Source organism: Anser cygnoides, chromosome 3 (assembly GCF_040182565.1).
Source record: "Anser cygnoides isolate HZ-2024a breed goose chromosome 3, Taihu_goose_T2T_genome, whole genome shotgun sequence".
NCBI classification, from domain to species: domain Eukaryota; kingdom Metazoa; phylum Chordata; class Aves; order Anseriformes; family Anatidae; genus Anser; species Anser cygnoides.
The window spans coordinates 25731603-25752408 of record NC_089875.1 but is presented as its reverse complement, the minus strand read 5'-3'; the positions used below and the strand labels follow the sequence as shown (position 1 = coordinate 25752408).

The 20806-nt window shown below is 34.1% G+C and overlaps 1 protein-coding gene across 6 annotated transcripts in view; it reads left to right on the top strand.

The window, feature by feature from the left end:
• SYT14 (synaptotagmin 14) overlaps positions 1-20806 on the top strand; it is an 88426-nt gene that overhangs the window by 40582 nt on the left and 27038 nt on the right. For all 6 annotated transcript variants that reach the window (XM_048057626.2, XM_048057623.2, XM_048057624.2 and 3 more), the window contains 2 exons: positions 17495-17763; positions 19597-20046. In XM_048057626.2, coding sequence (XP_047913583.1) covers positions 17495-17763; positions 19597-20046 — 719 coding nt within the window. The remainder of the gene's footprint in view (positions 1-17494; positions 17764-19596; positions 20047-20806) is intronic.

Sequence of the window (20806 nt, the reverse complement as noted above, 5' to 3'; positions counted from 1 at the left end):
CTGCCCTCCAGTGGAAAAGGACTTTTTTCTGATGTGTGCAAGTGAGAAAAGCAATCTCACAAAATAGGTTCCTCCTGCCAGCATTTTGAAGTCTTTGAAGAAATACCCTTTGCAGTGATGTGAAGGCTTTGAAGAAAGTCACCCTTAGCAATGTGATGTCTCTGAAGTGATGTAAATCATACATTAATAATTACAGGAAAGTTTCTATTTTATTTTAAACTTACTATTTTAATAAGTTGCTGATCTGTTTGCATCTGGGATTCATGAAAGGACTGAGATCAGTCATTAAGTGGGAAAAGATTACATATATAGTTGTGGCTGAAATAATTCTTTGTGGCATTTTATTTGACACAGGTGTTCCACGTTAGTAGAATGATTGGTCATATAGACGCAAGAGGTAGTACTATCAGCAAGAAAGATCACTTCTGCAATGAATCTTGCACTTTTGCTAATCTGAGAGCTCACATTGAAAATTTGGCATTTCTTTTACTAAGCTTCTGGGTATGGGCATTTTGTTCCCTGAAATTAAGGTAATATCTAGTGATAGAGGGAACCAGTTTCTTTTCCCCTCAGTTAAAGAGTAGTTATCATTAGGACTGTGTTTGTTTGTTTGTTTGTTTTTAAATAATCCAGTCTTATCAAAAGAAGAACATGTTGATTTTGTAATTGAACTCTTTGTTTTGTCGTCTGTTCGGAGTAGATCATTTTCCTTATGCACATATGTATTAATTTCATAGGTGTATGCTCTAACTATATCATAAGTATTCCCTTGGAATTATTCCATGACTATTTTGTCTATGTAAAAGATGAACCATTTTTGTCTAGTAATATGTATTTTATCGTTAGGATATAATTTATTTAAAGGTGTTTTTATTAACTCTAACTTCCCTGAAAGACTTTTTTTCATAGCTACTTTAATTGCATATATTGTTTACTGGGACTTTAATGCATCTGAGTAGATGGCATGTGGTGGCAAAAATCTGCCCTCTTTTTTATTTTTCCCCTTGTTGAGATAAGCTCTCTTGTTAAAGTAAGTGCTATTTACAACATTTTTGTGATGTAGAATTACCCTAACTTTTAGGACTTGTTGGGTTATTCTCCTTGGGGAAAAGGATGAGGATTTTATATCACGCAGTGTGAAAGTCCCATCCTGTACTGTCCGTTTTGTGTCCCCTGTCATTTCTTCTTTTTTTCCTCCAGTTACTTTTCATCTGGTTTATTTGGGAGTAACCTGGAAATAGATCCTTAGCCAGTATAACAGCCATGCTTCTGGTCATTTCAGCGTGTTTGAAGGTTATCCGCTGTGATGGTATGAATCACGGTCTCATGGAAACACATGGGAATACTCGAAGGCAAAATTATTTTATTACTGAAATTCTGATTCTGGTCCTTAGAGAGAAGCTAGCAGACATGCTTAGCTGGGTATAGGATTTCCAGTGTGGAATCGCCTATGCCCAATTCAATTAAAGCTTGATCTGTAAATTTGTAAATAGGAAATCCTGCTGTGTTCACCTTCTGTGCCATTTAGTATTCTGCTACCATTTGTTTTTACATATACATTTGTACATTTTTTTAAAGAAATATATATAATAATTACCCTCCTCTTTATTTTTAACCTTCGTGCTGTCTTATTGAAAGTTCTAAATTTTGTCCTTAAAAATGTTTCTTAAAAGGTGTTATCCTGATTTTCTACTTGTTTCAATTTTTAAAGTGGATTTATGACATCCCTCTGCAAATATATCAATTTGTCAGATAAAGGTTAAAATTAGATACATTTTATTCATGTTAAAGTCACACCCAGCTTATTTAAAAGCAGCTTTGACTTAGAGTTGCAAGCCTGAGGATATTGATTTGAATTATGCATGACTGTCTGGTATGCAGTTCCATTAGCCTGCTGGGTGGATAATGTAAACATGTTCAGAATTTTAAGTATCCTATATGAGCGGCAGGTTAAAAATAGAGCTGATAAGAGCATGTGTATTTGGAAAATCCAAATCTTGGAGAATAAAACTACAAAATGTTCGTCTCTTCCAGAAGATGACTTCAGGTGTGGTTTTCTTTCCTTTGAAAATGCTCAGCCCAGGCAAATATCGCTTACATATGTGACTCGAACAGGTGACATGGTTGCTGTTGTTTACTGCAAAGAGCTGATGTTTGTACCAGAAAACATGATGATAACCGAAAGGTCAGGGCTAACCGTACATCTTTGGGCAAAAAAAGAGGGACAGGCTCTGTTCTTGTTTAAATTGCTCAAGATTAATGCTAGTAATTAGACTCTTTTCTTCTTATATTCAGGGAATCTTTTACTTGAATTTGCTCAAACTCTTGTGGCTTCCAGTATTTTGTAGTTCCTGTTTTTGTTATATCTACTTGGTTTTCCCTGTATTTCAGCAATCTGTAGTTTGGTAGTACGTGCAGTGACTTCTGTAACTTTATTTTGAAATCCTCAGCACTAAAAACACTATTTTAATGAATTTTCAAACAGCTAGTATATTTCAGATTTTTTTCAAGGTTCCTGTGAGTTTTAATAGAACAAAAGACAACTCTGAAATGAAAAATACAGAGCCATCTAAGTTATATTTTATTAACATCTATTATACTTTGAAGTGTTTGTATTGTATTTGTGTTGTAAATGTGGCATCTGTGGCAATCTGAGTAGAAATAAAAAAAATCTACAAATATGTTGTACTTATTTTAAAGTGATGGATACAAAACAAAACTAGTCTATTTTTTTATATTAATTTACAACTACATTTTCAAAATTATTTTGCTTGAAATACTTCATACATGGTTATGTTAAATTCTGCATGTAATGCCAGAATGGAACCATTTTTAGATCATAATGAGAATAATGAGAGAGAATAATAATGTATTTTCCACAAACTTTAGAGTGCTTATTTGCTTACTTCCTAGTATAGAAATAATCACATGAAAATTGTCAAGTAAATGTGTTGCTGAAAAGCTCTTCTTGAAGATGAAGTTGATTGTTCTGCCCTGAGATCTCTTCCTGTCACATTTAGAATCACGTGTTGTTGGTCCACACAAAATTCAGTCAATAGGTAGGTGACTCTTGAGTAGATCTGGTGAAGTTTGAAAAGACAGTTTGAGTTGGTGGTCATTTTCTGAGAAATGGAGAAATAACTCAGCTGTTAAGGGACTAATGTCTAACGCTCTCCATCAGAGAAACTCATCATCGTGTTTCATGATGGCTGTTATCAGAGCAAAATTCCTTTCCCTGGCAATGAGAGACACTGCTCTGAATCATCTGCTTTTATCTGGTGCTGTTTCCTACCTGTCGACCAGAAAAAAAAAAAAAAAAAAAAAGGCTTTAAAAGAACAACATCTTTCCTAATAAAAACTTCAGTTGTCCTTAGTGTTAAGGGCAATCTCATGGCCTCAAAGATGCAGGAAACAGCAGTGGCTACTTCTTGAAATCTTTGAGGTTCACTTAAGGAAGAGCTTAACCTTTTTTTACGAAGGATGGTAACTGTGTTAGTCTCGTTATTTCTTAAAAGAAAAGTAGCAGTTTGCACTATATTTACCTGAGGAGGAATGGATGATCTTTTTTGTGATTTTGTGCACAATGCATATAACCCAGGAGAGTATTATAAACAGACAAAATGATAAGCAGGAGTAGAGGTGAGTGCGATGGCAGGAGAACAGAGCCATTGTGCAAATACCACTGCTGTTCCAGAAGCTTTTTTGTTTTGTTTTTAGAAGAGGTTCCAACATTAAACTAACGATTTAATAATATTTTGATAATACAGATGACTTGTCATCAATGCCAAAGTAGCAGTCAACTTTAAGTTCCTTTTCATTGTACACTAGCTCTAAATTATTTTTAAAATATTTTTTTCGGGGAAAAAAAAAAAAAGTGAGGCTTAATTATGGTTGTGTTCACAGTAAAAGCATTGTGGAAATGTTTTTCATCCCCAAATGGAAGTAACATGACCTGAGAAAGTTCAAAGTCAAATTTAAAAGTTAAAAGAAATGAATCTTATGACGTCCAGCCAAACATGAGGATAACGTACAGTGATACTGTTAAAGAAAAAAATGAAAATGTGCAATATGTCTTAAGTATATATCTGTTTGTGGAAAACAAATGTATCAGAATGATACAGTTAATTCATAATGCTAGTAGAAACGAGTGTCTGTGTCTTTTATACTTCAGTGTCTCTAGCTCAGATACTATGCTTTGAAATCTGTGGATTTTAAAGCAAGGCTGAGCTTATGGATATGAACAAGTCAGGTAAGTTTTTGTGGAGTATTTTGCTCTAATACTTAGAGAAGTTTAGATAACTGAGAAAAAAAGGACAAGAGGAGCATTGTGCTTATCCCTTCTATGGCTCTCAAATACTCATCTGCCTTTTTGGCACTTACATGTAGCCATTGTCTTACCATAAACGGAGTCAGAGCTGAGTGATGGTTCTGAATGTGTTTATATTGATTTCATATTACGATATTGTTCCCTTCTGGATATTCCCTTTTATTTCTCATATATTCATTCAGGTTATGTTAGTGTCAGCACTTTGGTTTTGAATCCATTGTTAATTTTGCTGTCTGAGTGGAGAGGATCTTTTGTTTTCAAGAACAGGTCAGAATAGGGAAATAAAATGGGAAAATCAGTTTACTAACTGCCCTCTTCTTCGCTGATTAGTACAAATTATTCACAGCTTGTTGGAATGCAATTTACATTTGAAAATGCCCATAATAAATTGGTTTAAAGAGGCCTAACAATTTCTATTTAAGGGAGTTTTATTTACTCAAGTTTGTGCATAATCTCGGAGTTGAATACAATGTTTCTGCAACTCTTTTATGAAATGCTTGCTGAGATTTGCTACGTTTTACATCTTCAGTGGATCTGTTGATCTAGAAACACTTAAACTCTGTCAACTCAAGAAAGCAAACTCAGAAGTATTCTGTGTACTTCTGTTTTCATTTTATTGCTGTTTCAGAATTGATCAGACTAAATTGTTTGATGTCTGCATCTTTTCATTTTGCTTTCCTTGTGATAGAAAAGAACCTGCTTGTTTCTTTCATTACAAGTGCTGTTTATGGTATACCTCAATTCTTTGGGGGGGGGGGGGGGGGGGGGGGGGGTATACTTCCAAGAGGTTTGGTATTCATCCTGTATAGATGGCTCAGATTCCTACTGTGTCAGTTTTCTGGTGTTTGATAAGGCACACAAAGCAGTTGTGGGAGAAAGCGTATCACTTGTATCCATGGTAACTTGAAAGATACTTTGGAACTCAAAGGGATCGAATAAGCCAGAGTAATAGGTCTCATTATAAGGGCAAAATACATAAAAGGTTCATGCATATGCTTTTAATTAGTTGCCAAAAATAGCTAGAATCAGAGATGATGCAATGGAACAATAGTTCTTAGTGCTAGAAATGGGCAACATTTGGAATCTAAAGATGTGCTCAACTGAAAGGCTTTTATCTTACCATCTTATGGGCATTCAGACCATGAATACCAATGGATTTGCTATGGTTTCTTAATCATACTTAGGACATGAGAGTGCACACTGATAAAAAGCTCGTGTAGGTCTCCTATGACCACAAGTTTTAGAAGTTCCATAGTGATGTTCATTCACATGGCAGTGATGCAGCTTCTTATAAATAGCACATGCAAAGCAAAAGGATTCTGTAATATTTTACAAGTGCACTGCTGGAAAAATAAACACAAGTGCTTCTATGTGGGAGTAATAAAAGATAAATATTGAAAATGCAGATTAGTTTGAGATTGAGGTTCCAGTATATTCCAGAATAAGTCACTTTAGTTTTAAAATAGGGAGGTAAGCACTGGGGGAAAAGTGTGAAAATGTAATATAAAACTTGAATAGATGCAGTAGAATTGAATTGTGGAGCACCAAAATAGAACGATGTACGGGGTACAAGGTATAGGATATTTGAATAACCATTTTAATAGAAATATTTTAATACATTGAATAATTTTAAAGTTTTCTATCTGAACAGCAGTGTTTGTAAGGAATCCATCTTGTATTGCAGTGCAATTCTCCACATTATTTCCTCTGTTGCTATAGAAACTAATTCTAGTGCAGCTGTGATCGCTTATCAAAATTCTAATGTTTCAATACCAATTTCTTATTTTGAGTTATTTAAATAGCCTTGTCTTACTTTGAATCAAACTGCATATTTCATCACTACCGAATTGTTGACTGGTCAAAATGTTAATGCAAAGTGATAGCAAATACTGCTTTTTTTTCCTCTTTCTGCCATCTAAGCTATCATACTTATTGTTAAAGTTTGAATAGTGAGCAAATTGAGGCTTTTTCACTTGATAAATTATAAAGGTCAATATTTGCTTTCTGACATTGGCATTTTGTTATGGATATTACTTCCTCAGTGTAATCTTAATTATATTTAATATTTCATAAACCTTGAATTTTTCTTGTTTCTTATATGTGGCCTTGGGGTATGTGTGTATGTATATATTTGTATTTACAAGTATGTGTTTAACAACAGTTTTATATTACTTGCAGAATTTAAATGTTGGTTGGTTGGTTTTTACCTAAAACCAGTATGTTGACATGTTCATTTTATCAAGGTAAAAATGTCAGTGATGCTGAATTGTCTAAGGCTCCTCAGCTGCAAGGTGTACTGCAGTATAACAGCACCAGATAATAAAGTATTCTAAATCTCTTTCACTTCCCGTTTTGCTTTCTGTAGTTTTATTTTTGTATATGATGAAAGGTTATGCTGATAAGGTATTTGTATTTAAATCAGAATACAGCAGTGTAATTAGTATATCTTATATTTTTATATATATATATAGCGCTATAAGGAGCTATATGTCACTATAAATTATTAAATTACTGTATTAGAGAAGTGGCTTTATAGAATTTGAGATGTCTATATTTGAGATAGTCCCGTGCTAGATAATCAGGGATGGGGATCATGTTTTTCCAATATATATTGTAGAATCAATAAATCACAGGTTGAAAAGAACCTGTGGAAGTTATCTGGTCTGATCTGGAAGAGAGCTAACTTCAAAGTTAGAACAGGCTGCTCTGGGTCTTAGCTGGTAGACCTTTTAAAGATTTCCAGGCAGTGGATAACACAGAGTCTGTGGGTAAACTCTTCCGGTCTATAAACGATCTCATTCCAAAGTGTTTTTTTTTTTTTTTTCCTTACATTTAATGAGAATTTTCTTTGTTGCATTGTGTATGTACATCAATTGCATATACCGGCTTTATATATAGTTTAGTAAAGTAGTTCAAACTATGAGTGCTGAGATTTAAAAAAAGAAAAGAAAGGGGGGAAAAAAAAAAAAAAGGTGTTCTGGTTATGAACTCTGTAAAACATCATTCTGCTGAGTACGTTTTCAGTTGTGATGTCAAGATCTAAAGACCATGTTTACACCAAATCATGAGAACGGGTATGATGGTAATAGGTCTGGAGAAATATGTTGTATGCTTTCTGATGCTGTAGCAAATCTACTGAAATCTTCCAGTAATACTTTTCAAGATAATCACTCGCTTTCTAATGAGTGTACACTAATTTCGTGTAGAGTGAAATAAATAATTTTCAATTTTGAAATTATCATACAAACATTTTGCAGCTGTAGCTGTCAGACTTTGATTGCTAATTAACTGCTGTGTATCACCTTTAAGTCTCTTATTTAACAAGCAGCTTCAAACAGCAGTTTCGGGTTAGGTATATACATTTTACTTTATTCTTTTAAGTAATATAAGAAAGTTTTATGAGAAAAAATTTTGTTGGATATGCATGTTTTTACTCAGTGTCACAGCCCGTAATAAGCTTAATATTTTAAGTATAGAACTGTGCTCACAACAACACAATTTTTCAGTTAGCGTTTTGGGAAATTAAAAGGTTTGAGAATAATATGCTGCACTCTGATCCTTGTTTGTTTAGCATTATTGTTTCTTTGGGTGGATGACGGGGAAGAACAATTTGTCTCCTACTGTTTGATGAGACCTTATGAGCCCTCTATATGCAATATGCAGCTTGGCCACTGTTCTCTGACTCTCACAAGCTCACCCAAAGATTTTGTGACTTCATGGTATGGCTGAATGAAAATATCTTCACCAGCCAGGCATATATTCATCTAGTGCTGTCAGAATTCAGCAATTTACCTGTTTTGTGAATTATATGACTATGGAAACATAGCAGCAGCTGCATCGTATATACGAGCCTAGTAAAGCAACTTGTCTGTGACAGTGGGAGGTCTCAGAATCACCGCAAAGAAGTGTAAAAACTCAGTTTTCAGTAGTCATGTTTCTGTATACCCTGAGAAACTAGTTTGAGGCTTTGCTGGAGTGAATGGAGCAGACTCATGTGCTCCCTGCTGCTTAATCCATGTCTTTTTTTTTTTTGTGCATTCTTAGTCCTTTTACTGGATGTGTGAAGGAAAGATACCTTAGTTTGAAAGCATACTCATTTTCTCTGACTTAATAATGTCTATTTCTCCTTTATTTTTCTGGATGGTTGTGCACAGAAGTGGTATTTGTGCCATTATCTCTAAGCATACTTTCTACAGGCGTGAGCATATATACAGTTCATGAGCATATATAGACAATTCTCTGCTGTTGTTAAACTATTAGGGTCTCTTGCAAACTAAGATGGCCCTTAATTTTTCTGGCACATAGCTTCTAGCAGTTTATTATTTGGTAAAGCTATAGGATCTGTTTTAAAATAAATAAATAAACAAACAACTGAGTTTTCTAGAACTGGTTTTACAGGAATATTCTAATGTACTGTAGGAAATACCGTCCATTTTTACTAAAGGATGTCACTGAGCCAATGTCAAAAAAAGAAGGGAAAAAAGTGCCTGAACAGACAGGAGAAATTGAGGTCCTTTTGAATCTCAAAATCTGAATAATTACTACTGTCTCTTCCCCATAAGTTTAAAAAAAAAAAAAAGATATGATATGAAATATAAATATAAAAAAATGCCTATCCTGAGAAGCCTATTACCTCTGCTAGAATGTAGCTGGCTGTGTTCTCTAGGTTGTGTAGATTTTCACCTACAAATACAAATATTTCCACCCATCAGGTATCTCTAATTTCTCTTTTATGTCTTTGCTCTGTTGACATTCCTTTTTTCTCAGATCTGAACCACTTTTTTTGCATGTCATGTGTTGTTTTATTTTCCCCTTTCCTTCACCTTCCTTTCTCTGTCATTTTTTGCTTTGTTATTTTAGGTGTTTGTAATTTTTTTTTTTGTTCTTGCTTGCATCTTTTCTGTTCTTTTTTTTTTTCTGCTGTTTGCTCTTTTTCTCATGTTCTTTACAGATCTACTAAATTTCTCTCCCTTTATTTCTCCTCATTCCTTTGTTGATTTACCAACAAGCCATCACTTTTTTTCTGAATCATCATGCATACCTTTTCTTTTTGCCTTTTTCTTCTTCTTCCCTTTTCTCCCACACTAATGTTGTAATTTTTTAATTTTCTTTTCCTTATTTTTCAATGCAAAGCTGATAATGGAAAGTTCTGTGGGGTTCTCTCTCTTAAGCTAGTGGCTTGGAGGTTTACCTGGTAGTGGTAAACTATTCAGGTGTATTCTTAGATTAGTAATAATTTAGAAGGCTTGAAGTAAAAATAAACAAATAAAACCCAGTAGAGATGGCTAGGGTACTAGACTTCAAAGCCTTGGTTTCAATTCCACACTTCACTGAAAGCTTTCTGTATGATTATCAGTACTTCAGAGCTAGATTCACAACAATCTTTATTGCCTGTCGTTTAAATCTGTACTTAAGTTTTCTGTCTGTAAAATGCCAAATACATTAACTTCTACTCTTTCACCACAATATTTGTAAGTATCAGCAGTTAGGAGATGCCTAAATCAGCATCACATAAATATCTTAAGTGGATGGACAGAAAATTTAACACATGCTCTTCTGAAAAGGTTCATGTAGAATCATTGTAGTGCAGCTCTGTGGTAGTGACTCACTCCAGCAGAGTGTTATATCATAAAATTGCAATAAAAACAAGGCAAAGGAATTAAAGCCAGCTTTGTGTTTCTATTCTGGAAGCAGTTCTTGATGGAAAATATCTTTCCTGTTTCATTTTAACCAATCAAGGTAGCAATAAATAGAGAGCTAAAATACACGGGAGCTTTACAGAATTTTTCGTAAAGAGTTACAAAATACAGCTACTGAGGTGAAGTTATTTTTTTAAGAAACTGAAGTTTGAGTATTTTAAGCTGCAGGAAGAGTTCTCATTAAAGGTAGTACTTGCATCTTATTTAAATTCAAAGTATGAATAAATGGAATTTTGGTGATTCAGGAACACATTTAAGTGCAGTGTATACTGCTGCGTGGATCTTATTTGTGTCATTAAATTAATAACTTACAACTTGGAGGTCTTTTCTGTAATATTTGGAAAACTTTGCATTTTTTTTTGTCAAATCAAAAATGAATGTGCCTGAAATAAACCAAAAATATTAAAATGTTCAAGAACATTATATATATATAAAACACATTAATCTTGTTTACAAATCATACTTTTTTCCTCACTTGAGACCAAATACAATGAGAGACAGAACAGTACAGGAATATTAGCTGTGTGTTACAATATTTTACTGGGAGTTGATTTTGTATCTCATTGGGGTCTTTTTCACCTTTCCAGCACCTCATCCTCCTACATGACTCCTGTATTGGAGGTGTAGTAGTATTAAATGGGACTGGAACTTGAGCTGTAATTTAAAGTGGTAAATGTACACAACTGAAGTATAGCAATGACAAGAAAAGTTTTTCTACAGTCCCCATCCAGCTGCTGCAGTCCACAGATTGGTCAGAAATGGGGTTTTTCAGGGTCTTGAGGTTGTTTACAGTGGGTGGATTCTTCAGAGCTTTTTAGCTGTTAAACTTGAAATTTTCTCTCATGCATCCATAAATGCTGGAGAGAGATGGATTTGGATACATTTTCAGAGATGATGAAAGGCATTTCCTTGTCACCAAGGCACTCTTAAGATTTCAAAGCTGGTTGTCAATCTCCTTCAGCAAGTAAGACTTCCAGTGTATTTTAAAAGGAGGGGAAAAAAAGGGAAAGTTTTATGATTTAATTTCTCTTATTCACTTATTTCACTTATTCACTTAATAAGTGGTGTTTTTTTCCATCAGTTTTGCTAATTTGGAAAAAGTTAACAGTGGTCAAATGTGCAGAGTAATAGCTATTAATTTAGGAAGTTAGTCAACAGTTTGGTCTGAAAAGTCGTGTAAAAAGTTGGCTAAAAGGTGAAACCAACATCTGAATTGAACAGAAAATAAGTTTTTCTTTTTAGGATGCTGAATGAACATGTTACAAATATTTTACCTAAGGAAATATAATTGTGGAAGTAAAGGCAAACAATTTTATAATTTCACTTCTTAAAGGTCTCTGCTTCAAAAAAGTTTTGCAGAGTTGGACCTAAGCTCACAAAAGTGGAGTTTTTAAAACCTCCTTTTAAAAGATCCCAAAAAAAATCTTCCGGAGAGAAGTTTTGTTGATATTTGCATCAATAAAAGTCACATTTTTAACCAATAGTTTTATACGGTATTTAGATATATTTTGGACAGCTGTTCAAAAAGAACTAGGTTGAACTATTTTCTAGTCAAATTAATGAAAATACTGTATAAGTAATCTGAGAATGATACTTAAATTGTAAGGAAATGAATTCAAGAGATGCTAATATATAATTTTCATTGAAAGACGACCAAAATATTTGGGAAGGAAACAAAAGAATGTCTTTGACAGTTAGTTCACTATAATGTTTTAATAATGCATTTGTAGTTTAAATGTTCTAATTTAGGCTAATTTTGGAAAGAGAAAGCTTGGAGTTTTTCACCAGTGTAGCAGTGTTCCATATTCTTTATAACAGAATGAATATTTCTTCGTGTCACTAGACAAGAAGAAAGGTCTTACAAATCAGAAGTGGTCTAGAAAATGCAAAAAAGTGCTTTTTTTTTTTTTTTTCAGCAACCAAAACCAAGCTGGTAGTTCTGCAGGGTCATGATGTAAACAGGCAAATTATAATAATAAATTTACTATGCAAGTATCAGTAGCGTCAATCGGTCTTAGACCTTTCTTGAGGAAGAAAATTGAAAGTATCTTAAGAACTTTTAAGTCCTTAAACACTTTTAATTTCCATGTGTCTGGGATCAAGCTTGTAGTATACGTAAATTTTCTAAATATTAGGAAACAAAGGATTATTTTTCCAAAAAATTGTGTGTGATTGCTTTCTTGTTTAAAGGTGAATTGCTTAATGTAGACAGTAGTTTTACTATGAATAAAAGTCTAAAATATAGCAAATGGAAGAAGAGAGCTGATAAGAATTTTTTCACTTGCCCATAATCACTCAAAACCAATCCTATATTCCCCTTATTTCATTAAACAAGACTTATGCCATAACTCTTTTGGAACAGAAATAGCGTAATGCTGAGATAATTTGTTTTATTGTGAAATAGTAAGGTTTTTTTTCCTCACAAATATACATGTAAGATTTCCATTTTAAGGGAAGGAGAGCCCTGAGGTTTCATTCAATATTTAATGTTTATATTTTATACTCCTCGTAATGTGGGGTAATTCAGTCAACGTAATATTTTAGATGGTAGAAAAGTTCAAACATGAAAATTCCATTTGGACTGTCTGTGCTGCATATCAGAAATCTCTAAGGGTATTTAATCATTCAGAATAAGAAAGGTTTCTTTAATTTTTAAACAAGTATTTCATTTTATGTTTTATTTAAATTGTCTTAACATTTACATAGAGCCCCTTGAAGGCTTGAAAACTTGAAATTTATGTTAGATTAAAAAAAACTTTTGAAATACGGTGTATGTGGAGACATAGGAGGAAAAGATACTGTTTGAGAATGAAGATATTCATGGTAATTACAAAATATAACTTGCAAAATTATTAATTTATATAGTGATTATTTGTTTTGAAGTAACTGGAAACCAGATTCCCAAATAGGTTTTCTGTTAATGCTGCCTCCCACAAAAGCATGAATATTTAAAAAGTAATATATATGAGAAACTAAAAGTTGCAAAAGTGTAGTTAATTATTGCTTATGAGACATGGGAATTACAACCATGGGGATAATTTCTTTATCTTGGGATGGACATTCATGGAATTAGGAAATACAGGCTAAAGAAAGCTTGGTTTCTGATGCTGTTTCTGACAACCTTTGGGAAAATTAATTAAGATAGCAAAGTCTAAACATTGTAAACGTGGAAAGGAACATTGCCAGCTTCATGGTAAAATGTTGTACAGCCTAGTGTGGTCCACAAGGGACCAGGGCAGAGAAAAGAAATGAAGAACGTTGGGAGCAGAAAGATCAAACAGTAACTGAAAACCTAAAAGAAAAACATTTCATATAGAAAGTTCATATATCTTTAAATTGGAATTCCACATGAAAAAATGACTTTGAAAAAGTCCATGTATTTTCTCATAGTTATAAATTGTGTGTTCTAGGAATACTCTAGTCTTAATCACAAATGTAATTGCTGAGTCAGATTTATTGACAGTCTCTTGAGGCTGATGGCAAGATATGTATCATGTCCCCTCGGCTTTCAATCAATCCCACGTAAAGAGATTTAGGAAAACAGATTAACCTCGGTTGTTTGACAAACAGTACTAAAAAGAAAGCATTTATTTACTTCTGACTTAAATGTGCTAATGACAGTTTATGTGCTCTAATTTCTGAGCGTATCAGCAAAATGCTAATCTGACTTTGTCAGGTATTTTGCTTGTAATGTCTGCTTTCTTCAGCTGTTGAGCTAGTATTATACTGTTAAAATTGAGTATTTTTCCAGCCCACTAAAGGAAGAAATTTTTAATTAAAGCAGTTAACACCTAAGATTGATTATGCAAATCTGTTTATCGAGAGCAATACACTATATTCTCAAGTTAGAGTTTACTCAATATTTGTTACTAAACAACTTTGTTTCATTCACGTTATGACAATATCCACTTATTTTGGGTGGAAAACTGGATGTTGGATCTTTATCTGTAAATTTATTTTTTCCTTTTTGTTCTTTCCTCCCTGTTCTTGAATTTCCTGTATAGGAGGAACCTCAGGCTATACAATGTTTGGTTTCTCTGTGATTAATCGTGTCTTCAGGATTTGGGATATACGTTGGTTTGTTTTTCACACTGACTGGTCCCAAATGTTATGATAACTTAATATGCTGAAGTTTACTGGGGGAATTGGTAAAATTTATTTTATATGTTGTTTAAGAGCAGAAAAATTCATGGTAAACTTGCATAGAAAGGGTGCTCCAATTAATTTTGGATTATCAGTGTAACCATTTGCTCAAGAATAACTCTTCAGCAAATCTTATTAGCCACATTCAGAGGTCTTTGAAAGGCATTCTTTGTGTCACAGTATACAAGCATGCACAAATGTAACTGCATATAAGTTTACACTTTAAAGGTACAAGGTGTATTTATAGATCCCATATGTAAATAGACATTTCAGAACATGCTTTTTTTTCAGATCCAAACATTTTTCTTTAATGTAACCAGGGGTAGGCCAGCATGCATTAACACTGTTTTCTTATTTTAAACTTTGATACATATGCAAAGTGTTGATTGATTGATTATTTTAGTTACTACTTCTATGTAATTTTTAAGGAAAATACCTAGTATCAGACATTATTCAGTGTTCTTGTATTCACTTCTGTATGTGATACTGTTTATTTTTGATATCATCAATAATTATGTAATCATGTAGTTCAAATTATATCACAGTATTTTCAGAGAACTGTAACATGAAATCATCATTTTAGCAAGTCATTTACTGTGGGGAAGGGGAAATTAATTTAAGATGAGATTTGTTCACTTAAAAAGGTCATTTAAAAATGTCTTTTTATTTAGAGAAACCCTTTCTTCAAAAACAGTATATGCCTGTTGATAAAGATGTCCTTAGACTTTTAAACCTGATATGGGTTATTTGTTTTAAGCATTTACACATTATTTCTGTTTGGTAACTAAACTTTCAGAAATAAGTGGGTAAAACCTGCCCCAGTGTTCTGCTTTTCTGAGATTTTTAAATCACAGCTGGTTAATAAGAATTTTCTTTTCTTCACTTCTTCCCCACCTACATTAAAAGTACGTTTTCTGTCATGCAGCCTGTGCAGTTTTCCCATAGGGAAATATAATGGAGTTCATCAAAGTGGAAAAAAAGTGAGTCATAGAGCCTTTTATTTACTAATGTAAGACAATAATGGTGTTGTTAGTTACCCAGACACATTTTTGTTTCTTTAGATTGTGAAAAAGCTGGGGGTTAAAAAGGCTTTGCAGACTACAAGTAAAAAAGAATGACATTTAGTCATAGTTGCATGATATTTACTGCATCTTTAAGGATGTTACTGCCTTTGAGCAACTATGAACAGAAATTTTGTTGCTCTAAGTTTAAATGCATACTTAATTATTTAAGTAGTGAAAAAGTAGTCCTGTTTTGATCATATAGAAAGTCAAAGGATATTTATTATTTTATTATGATTAAAATCTCAGTTTAGAATCTAAAATGGTGCCTATCTAGTTTCACAGGCATGAGTTATCTGATGTCCAAAAAAAAGTGCTTTCCCACATCTCTCAGTTTTCTGCAGTTTAGATCTTTCCCATTGTTCCCGCATGGTGATTTCAAGGTTCTGACTGTCCTACCTGAGAACTCGGTTTCACGTGTAAGGCTCTATGTACATCTGCAGGACCAAAGGCTGCAGGTGGAGTGTAGGATTTCCTGCCTGCTCTTTTTTTCCTTTCCAGCTCTGTGGGACGGGCATTTCGGGAGTTAGTGGCGCTGGGCTAGCTAATAGCAAAGGAACTTTACTTGGGATCACTCTGAATGTAGGCTGCCTCTGGTGGGTTTATCAGAGGAGAGAGGATTCCTGACTCCAGGATCATTTGCTAGGAGCACTTTGCATTGTTGTAATCACTCTTTTGTTTTAGCTAAACTCAGAGAAGTTCCATTAGGAGCCCCGTGGTATAGAGAAGAGCCCTGCATTCCCCAAAAGAGATGAACTTTGAGGCCTGTAAATATTGGTGCTGTAGATATGCTCCATAATGAGCTGTGCTGTTCTGTCCCTCCATTGCCCAACTTTGGCAATCGCAATGGACTGTGGCTGTCGTCTAGCCAATGTGTCTGGGTTTGCTTCCCAGGAATGGTGAGACTTCTTGTTGCCTGAGAGTGCCGCATTATTGTTTTCAACTTTGTTCCATAAAGGGTAACTCTTAGGCATAGTTTGTTTGTTCAAGTGATACATTGAAAAACTGGTTATGGCCTCTGAAGTAATTAAAAGGTTTATATACTTGGTGAGAATTTAGGACATAGGCAGGGCAATCCCTTACGCAAAAAATTGATGGTGAAACTAAAATATACCACCTCTGTCATGTAGGAAGGAAAATAATTTTCTTTCTTAGCAGGATCTGAAATCAAAACTTGAGTCATACTAATGCTCATACTTTTGTTAACTTCCTTTTTTTTTTTGATAGATTTTTCGTTTGTGTGAAAGTGGTATGTCTGAAATTTTTGTGTTTAAGTTATTCTTATATGTGAGGGGCATTGAAACCTTCATTAAAACCTCTATAGCTGACAGAAATGATATGTGAAACAGGTTTTACGTGTCCTTAGAACTACTTTCATTTCAGCTACAGCATACCTTACTGTCTTTTCCCAACTCTGTAACACTGCATGGTGTAAAACATGAGACCAAAATTGAAATGTAATTGTTTGGAATTAACTTTCTGTATTCATAGCCATGCATCCTGGGTTTATTTTCTGAGGACATGTATAACCACAGTTCCATCTATCATCTATCTAGTTTCATCTGTCTGTATGAAACAAAGATGTTAAGCATCAAGCATTCACCCCCAGGCACCCGATTGCTTGTGGTACTTTTTCTGCTATTTTCGGTGGCTGGACCCAGTGTCTACGTTCTTAGACACTGGGTATGTAACCTGTAGCCATTCTAAATAAGTATAAAGGAATCTGTCTCTGAGATACTGCTTCTTTTGTTAAATTCACAGGTGAGCAGAGTTCACTTGTGTGAAAAGGCTTGTGTCAGCATTTATTACTACTTATTTGTCCTCAGAGTTTAATTTACTATCTCCCTGACTGAGCAACTACATGTGAGGTAATCAGAAGTTTGATATCATGGCTTTAGGGAGTGTATTTTGTTTCCTTAATTGGTCTACATTCCACCTGTGCAGAATGTGACTCAAGATACCCAAAGGTTTTTGCAAGGTAAGCATTACCAGAATTCAAACCTAGACTTATTGTCATGTCATATTTGTGCTATATTTATTTATATATAGTTTACACAGTTCATTTTGACTATATATTTAATCCTTTGCCTTTCTCCACATCTTTCATCTGAGAGATCATTTGTTTCCATTTTGAATGAATATTTTTGGTAGTATTTGTTAAGAACAATTTTAAATATGCTGTCCAGAATTGGACTTACTGTTTTCTACAGAACTTTAAACAGTAAATAATCAGAAAGTAAGTAAAGAATTTTCATTATTCTCAGCTAACTGCATTCAGAGGATGAGAAGGACACCTCCACTAGATGAACTGCAGCCACCTCCATACCAGGATGATAGTGGTTCTCCTCATCTTTCATGTACGCCTTCTGAAGTTGGAGACAGTAAATGTGAATTTTCCCAGTGTAGCAACAGTCCAAGATGTTCATATAAGTGTCCGAGTGAGGGAAGCACAGGACACGAAATAGAAAGTTTTCATAACAAAGGATATGAAGAGGATGTACCAAGTGATAGCACAGCTGTCCTTAGTCCAGAGGTAAAGGAACATAGTTGAATATTCTGAAGTATCGTGCAATGCAACCTTTTAAGAGCTTTTTTCTAAAGACCAGTGTACAGAAATATGAACACACATATTACAGCTCATCATTAAAAAAAAAAAATGAGAAAATATTACAATGGGATTTCAGATTGTTCTTTATTGTTAAGTTTTAATTTTCAGACAACTTCCCAATAAGAGTGAATTATTTTTTGTTTTTCTTCCACATATTTTTCCTATGAATCTGTTAACACTTTACAAGTTGAACATCTCATAATATATCTTTAATGGTGGGGGAAAAAAAATATAAAGTTTTTTTTATTATTGTTAATAGTATAATAGAGATTTGGTCCACTTAATTTTCCCTTTTTCCATTACAAACTATAATGATATCTATTTAGTATTACTACAAAGAATTCATCTTTTATTGACATTTCCTTGATATCTTTAACAACCAATTACTGCACTGGTATGTAATGGGTAAGCCTGTTCTACTGACACAATGTGCAGAAGAGTCTTTTTTTGGTACAGTTTGTCTTTTGTCTTTAACTGAAGTTTCGAAGTACATATTAGGGAGCAGTCCTGATGTGCCAACAGCTGTTTCTGTCTTAGTAAACCCCGTGGTAAGTTGGTGCATTCTGAGGTGTTGGTGCAACATCTGGAAGGCCCACCTGCTGTATGAATGCAAGGTCCTCCAGTACCTAGCTGTCTGCATGTGTCTGGCCCTCAGCTAGGACCACAGTCAGCACCAATTTCATTGCTGAAAAAGGCGTAGTGTGTACATATGATCCTCAAACCATAACAAAGTACAGGAGATCTAACCCTGGTTCTTCCCATTACATGTCACACCAGGCAATAGTGTAAGTGTATACAATAAGAATGGAGAATATTGTCAGTGTATTTTTATAACCTCTCAACTTGTAGAATGAAGTTGTCAGAGGAAGGAATTCCCATAGCTATGTAGCATCCAGTTTAAAATAAGAACATAACGTTTTTAGATTGGAAAGACTATATTGTAGTATCTACTTATATAAGCAAGTATATCTTTGATAGTATGAAAACACACAGGGAATATGTTTATTTTACCTATTTGGGATAACTTATGTAAATATTATGTTGACCCCTTTTAAATATTGTTTCAGTATCATTATCAAACTAGCTGTTTTAAAAACATAGTGGATGAATATTTTATTCAAAAATTGAAGTGACAATAAGCAGTTTTAAAATTAAGTTTACAGTGTAGTTTTAGGAATGATGCTGTTTATGGAAAGTTCAGAAAGGACTCACTTTACACAGTTCTGGTAAAATTGCATTAATAAAGCCATGATAATTTTTGGCACATCTATAGAATCTTTGTTCACTGCAGCAAGAGCTGCATGTGCAAATAGGTATTGTAATTCCTGTATTCTTTACTGGCATCTCACTGTGTTCTCAATCACCAGCCAGGTCTTAAAGCACTACAAAATGCTAACTTAAAATGTGTGTATACTCACACCAAAGTAAGGTAATTATATCTTGTAACATATGTGTATGCATTTTAACATGTGGGGCAGAGAAGAAGAGATCATAAATACAGCCTAATTTAATCCAAGCTCTGTCTGATTGGCTCCTGGCTTTTGGCAGTATTGGCCAGGTAAAATCTTTTGATTTTTTTTTCTTGGCTGCTAGTCAGCCATCTCTTCAGGCTTTCAGTGTTTAATTACCTTGTTTATGAAATGAACAAAAAGATCATAGTCGCTTCATGTTACTTAGAGAAAGCTATACAGTTCCATGCTAGGCTTAATAATATAATACAATAAATAAATAAATAAAAGCTTTTTTCTTCTTCTTCAGGATATGTCAGCCCGAGGATCATCTTCACAGCTTCCTAAACCTTTTGATCCTGAGCCAGTAGCTAAATATGGCACACTGGATGTGACTTTTGACTATGACTCACAGGAACAGAAGCTTTTGGTGACAGTGACAGCTGTCACAGATATTCCTACATACAGCAGGACAGGTGGAAGCTCATGGCAAGTACACCTAGTTCTTCTCCCTATAAAGAAACAGAGAGCAAAAACCAGCATCCAGCGGGGACCATGCCCTGTCTTCACAGAGACATTCAAATTTAATCACGTTGAGTCTGAGATGATTGGGAATTATGCAGTTCGCTTTAGACTGTACAGCGTACGTCGCATGAAAAAAGAGAGGATTGTGGGAGAAAAGATTTTTTACTTAACAAAATTGAATCTTCAAGGGAAGATGTCAGTGCCAGTGATATTGGAACCTTCTTACAGTCTGTCTGTGAGTATTAAATGAAGCAGAATAACAATGCAGTGATATACATTGTCCTGAATTTTGTAAGAATGGTGTGTATATTTATAGTCATCGCATTCATTGGATTTTTTTGACAGTCATAGCACCGTATTAACACAAAGATGTTTTCCTTAAAGCTTCTGTAAATACATTCAATTTCCACCTGCAAAAGCTGCCTGTATTTTTCCTTTTAATTACTTAGAATTTCCGATTTATAAATAGGCATATAGTGGTGAATATATGCATGTATGTATACATGCATGCTACATATGTATGTATTTAATTGTATAATCTTTACCCTGCCACCCACAGCACTTCAATTAAAAAATAAGAAAGAAAAAAAAAAGCTATACTAGCCAGTGCCCTCCATCTGTTGCAATTAAATCTTGGTTGCAATAGTTATTTTCTTTTCAGGAAGGAAAGATAGGAAAGAGGAATTCTGAGAGTGCAAAGACATTTTAGTAACTTCAGTTTAGAATCTTGTAAATAATTGATTTCTGATTCAGTCTGAAGTGAAAAATAGTGTGAAAAGTAGTGCAAACTACTAGCGAAGGATTTTTTGATGGAAAAAAGCTTACCTGTCTGATGGACAATTTTTTGTCCCGCCAAAATAATTTATCTGTACTATTTTAAATAAAGCAAAGCAACTGTAATTAGAGATAAACTTAGTTATCACTATCAAAAAACACTGGAGTTAGCTGTATCTGTATTATCCAGCTGTCCAGTGGTGAGGGTGGCTACCAATAGT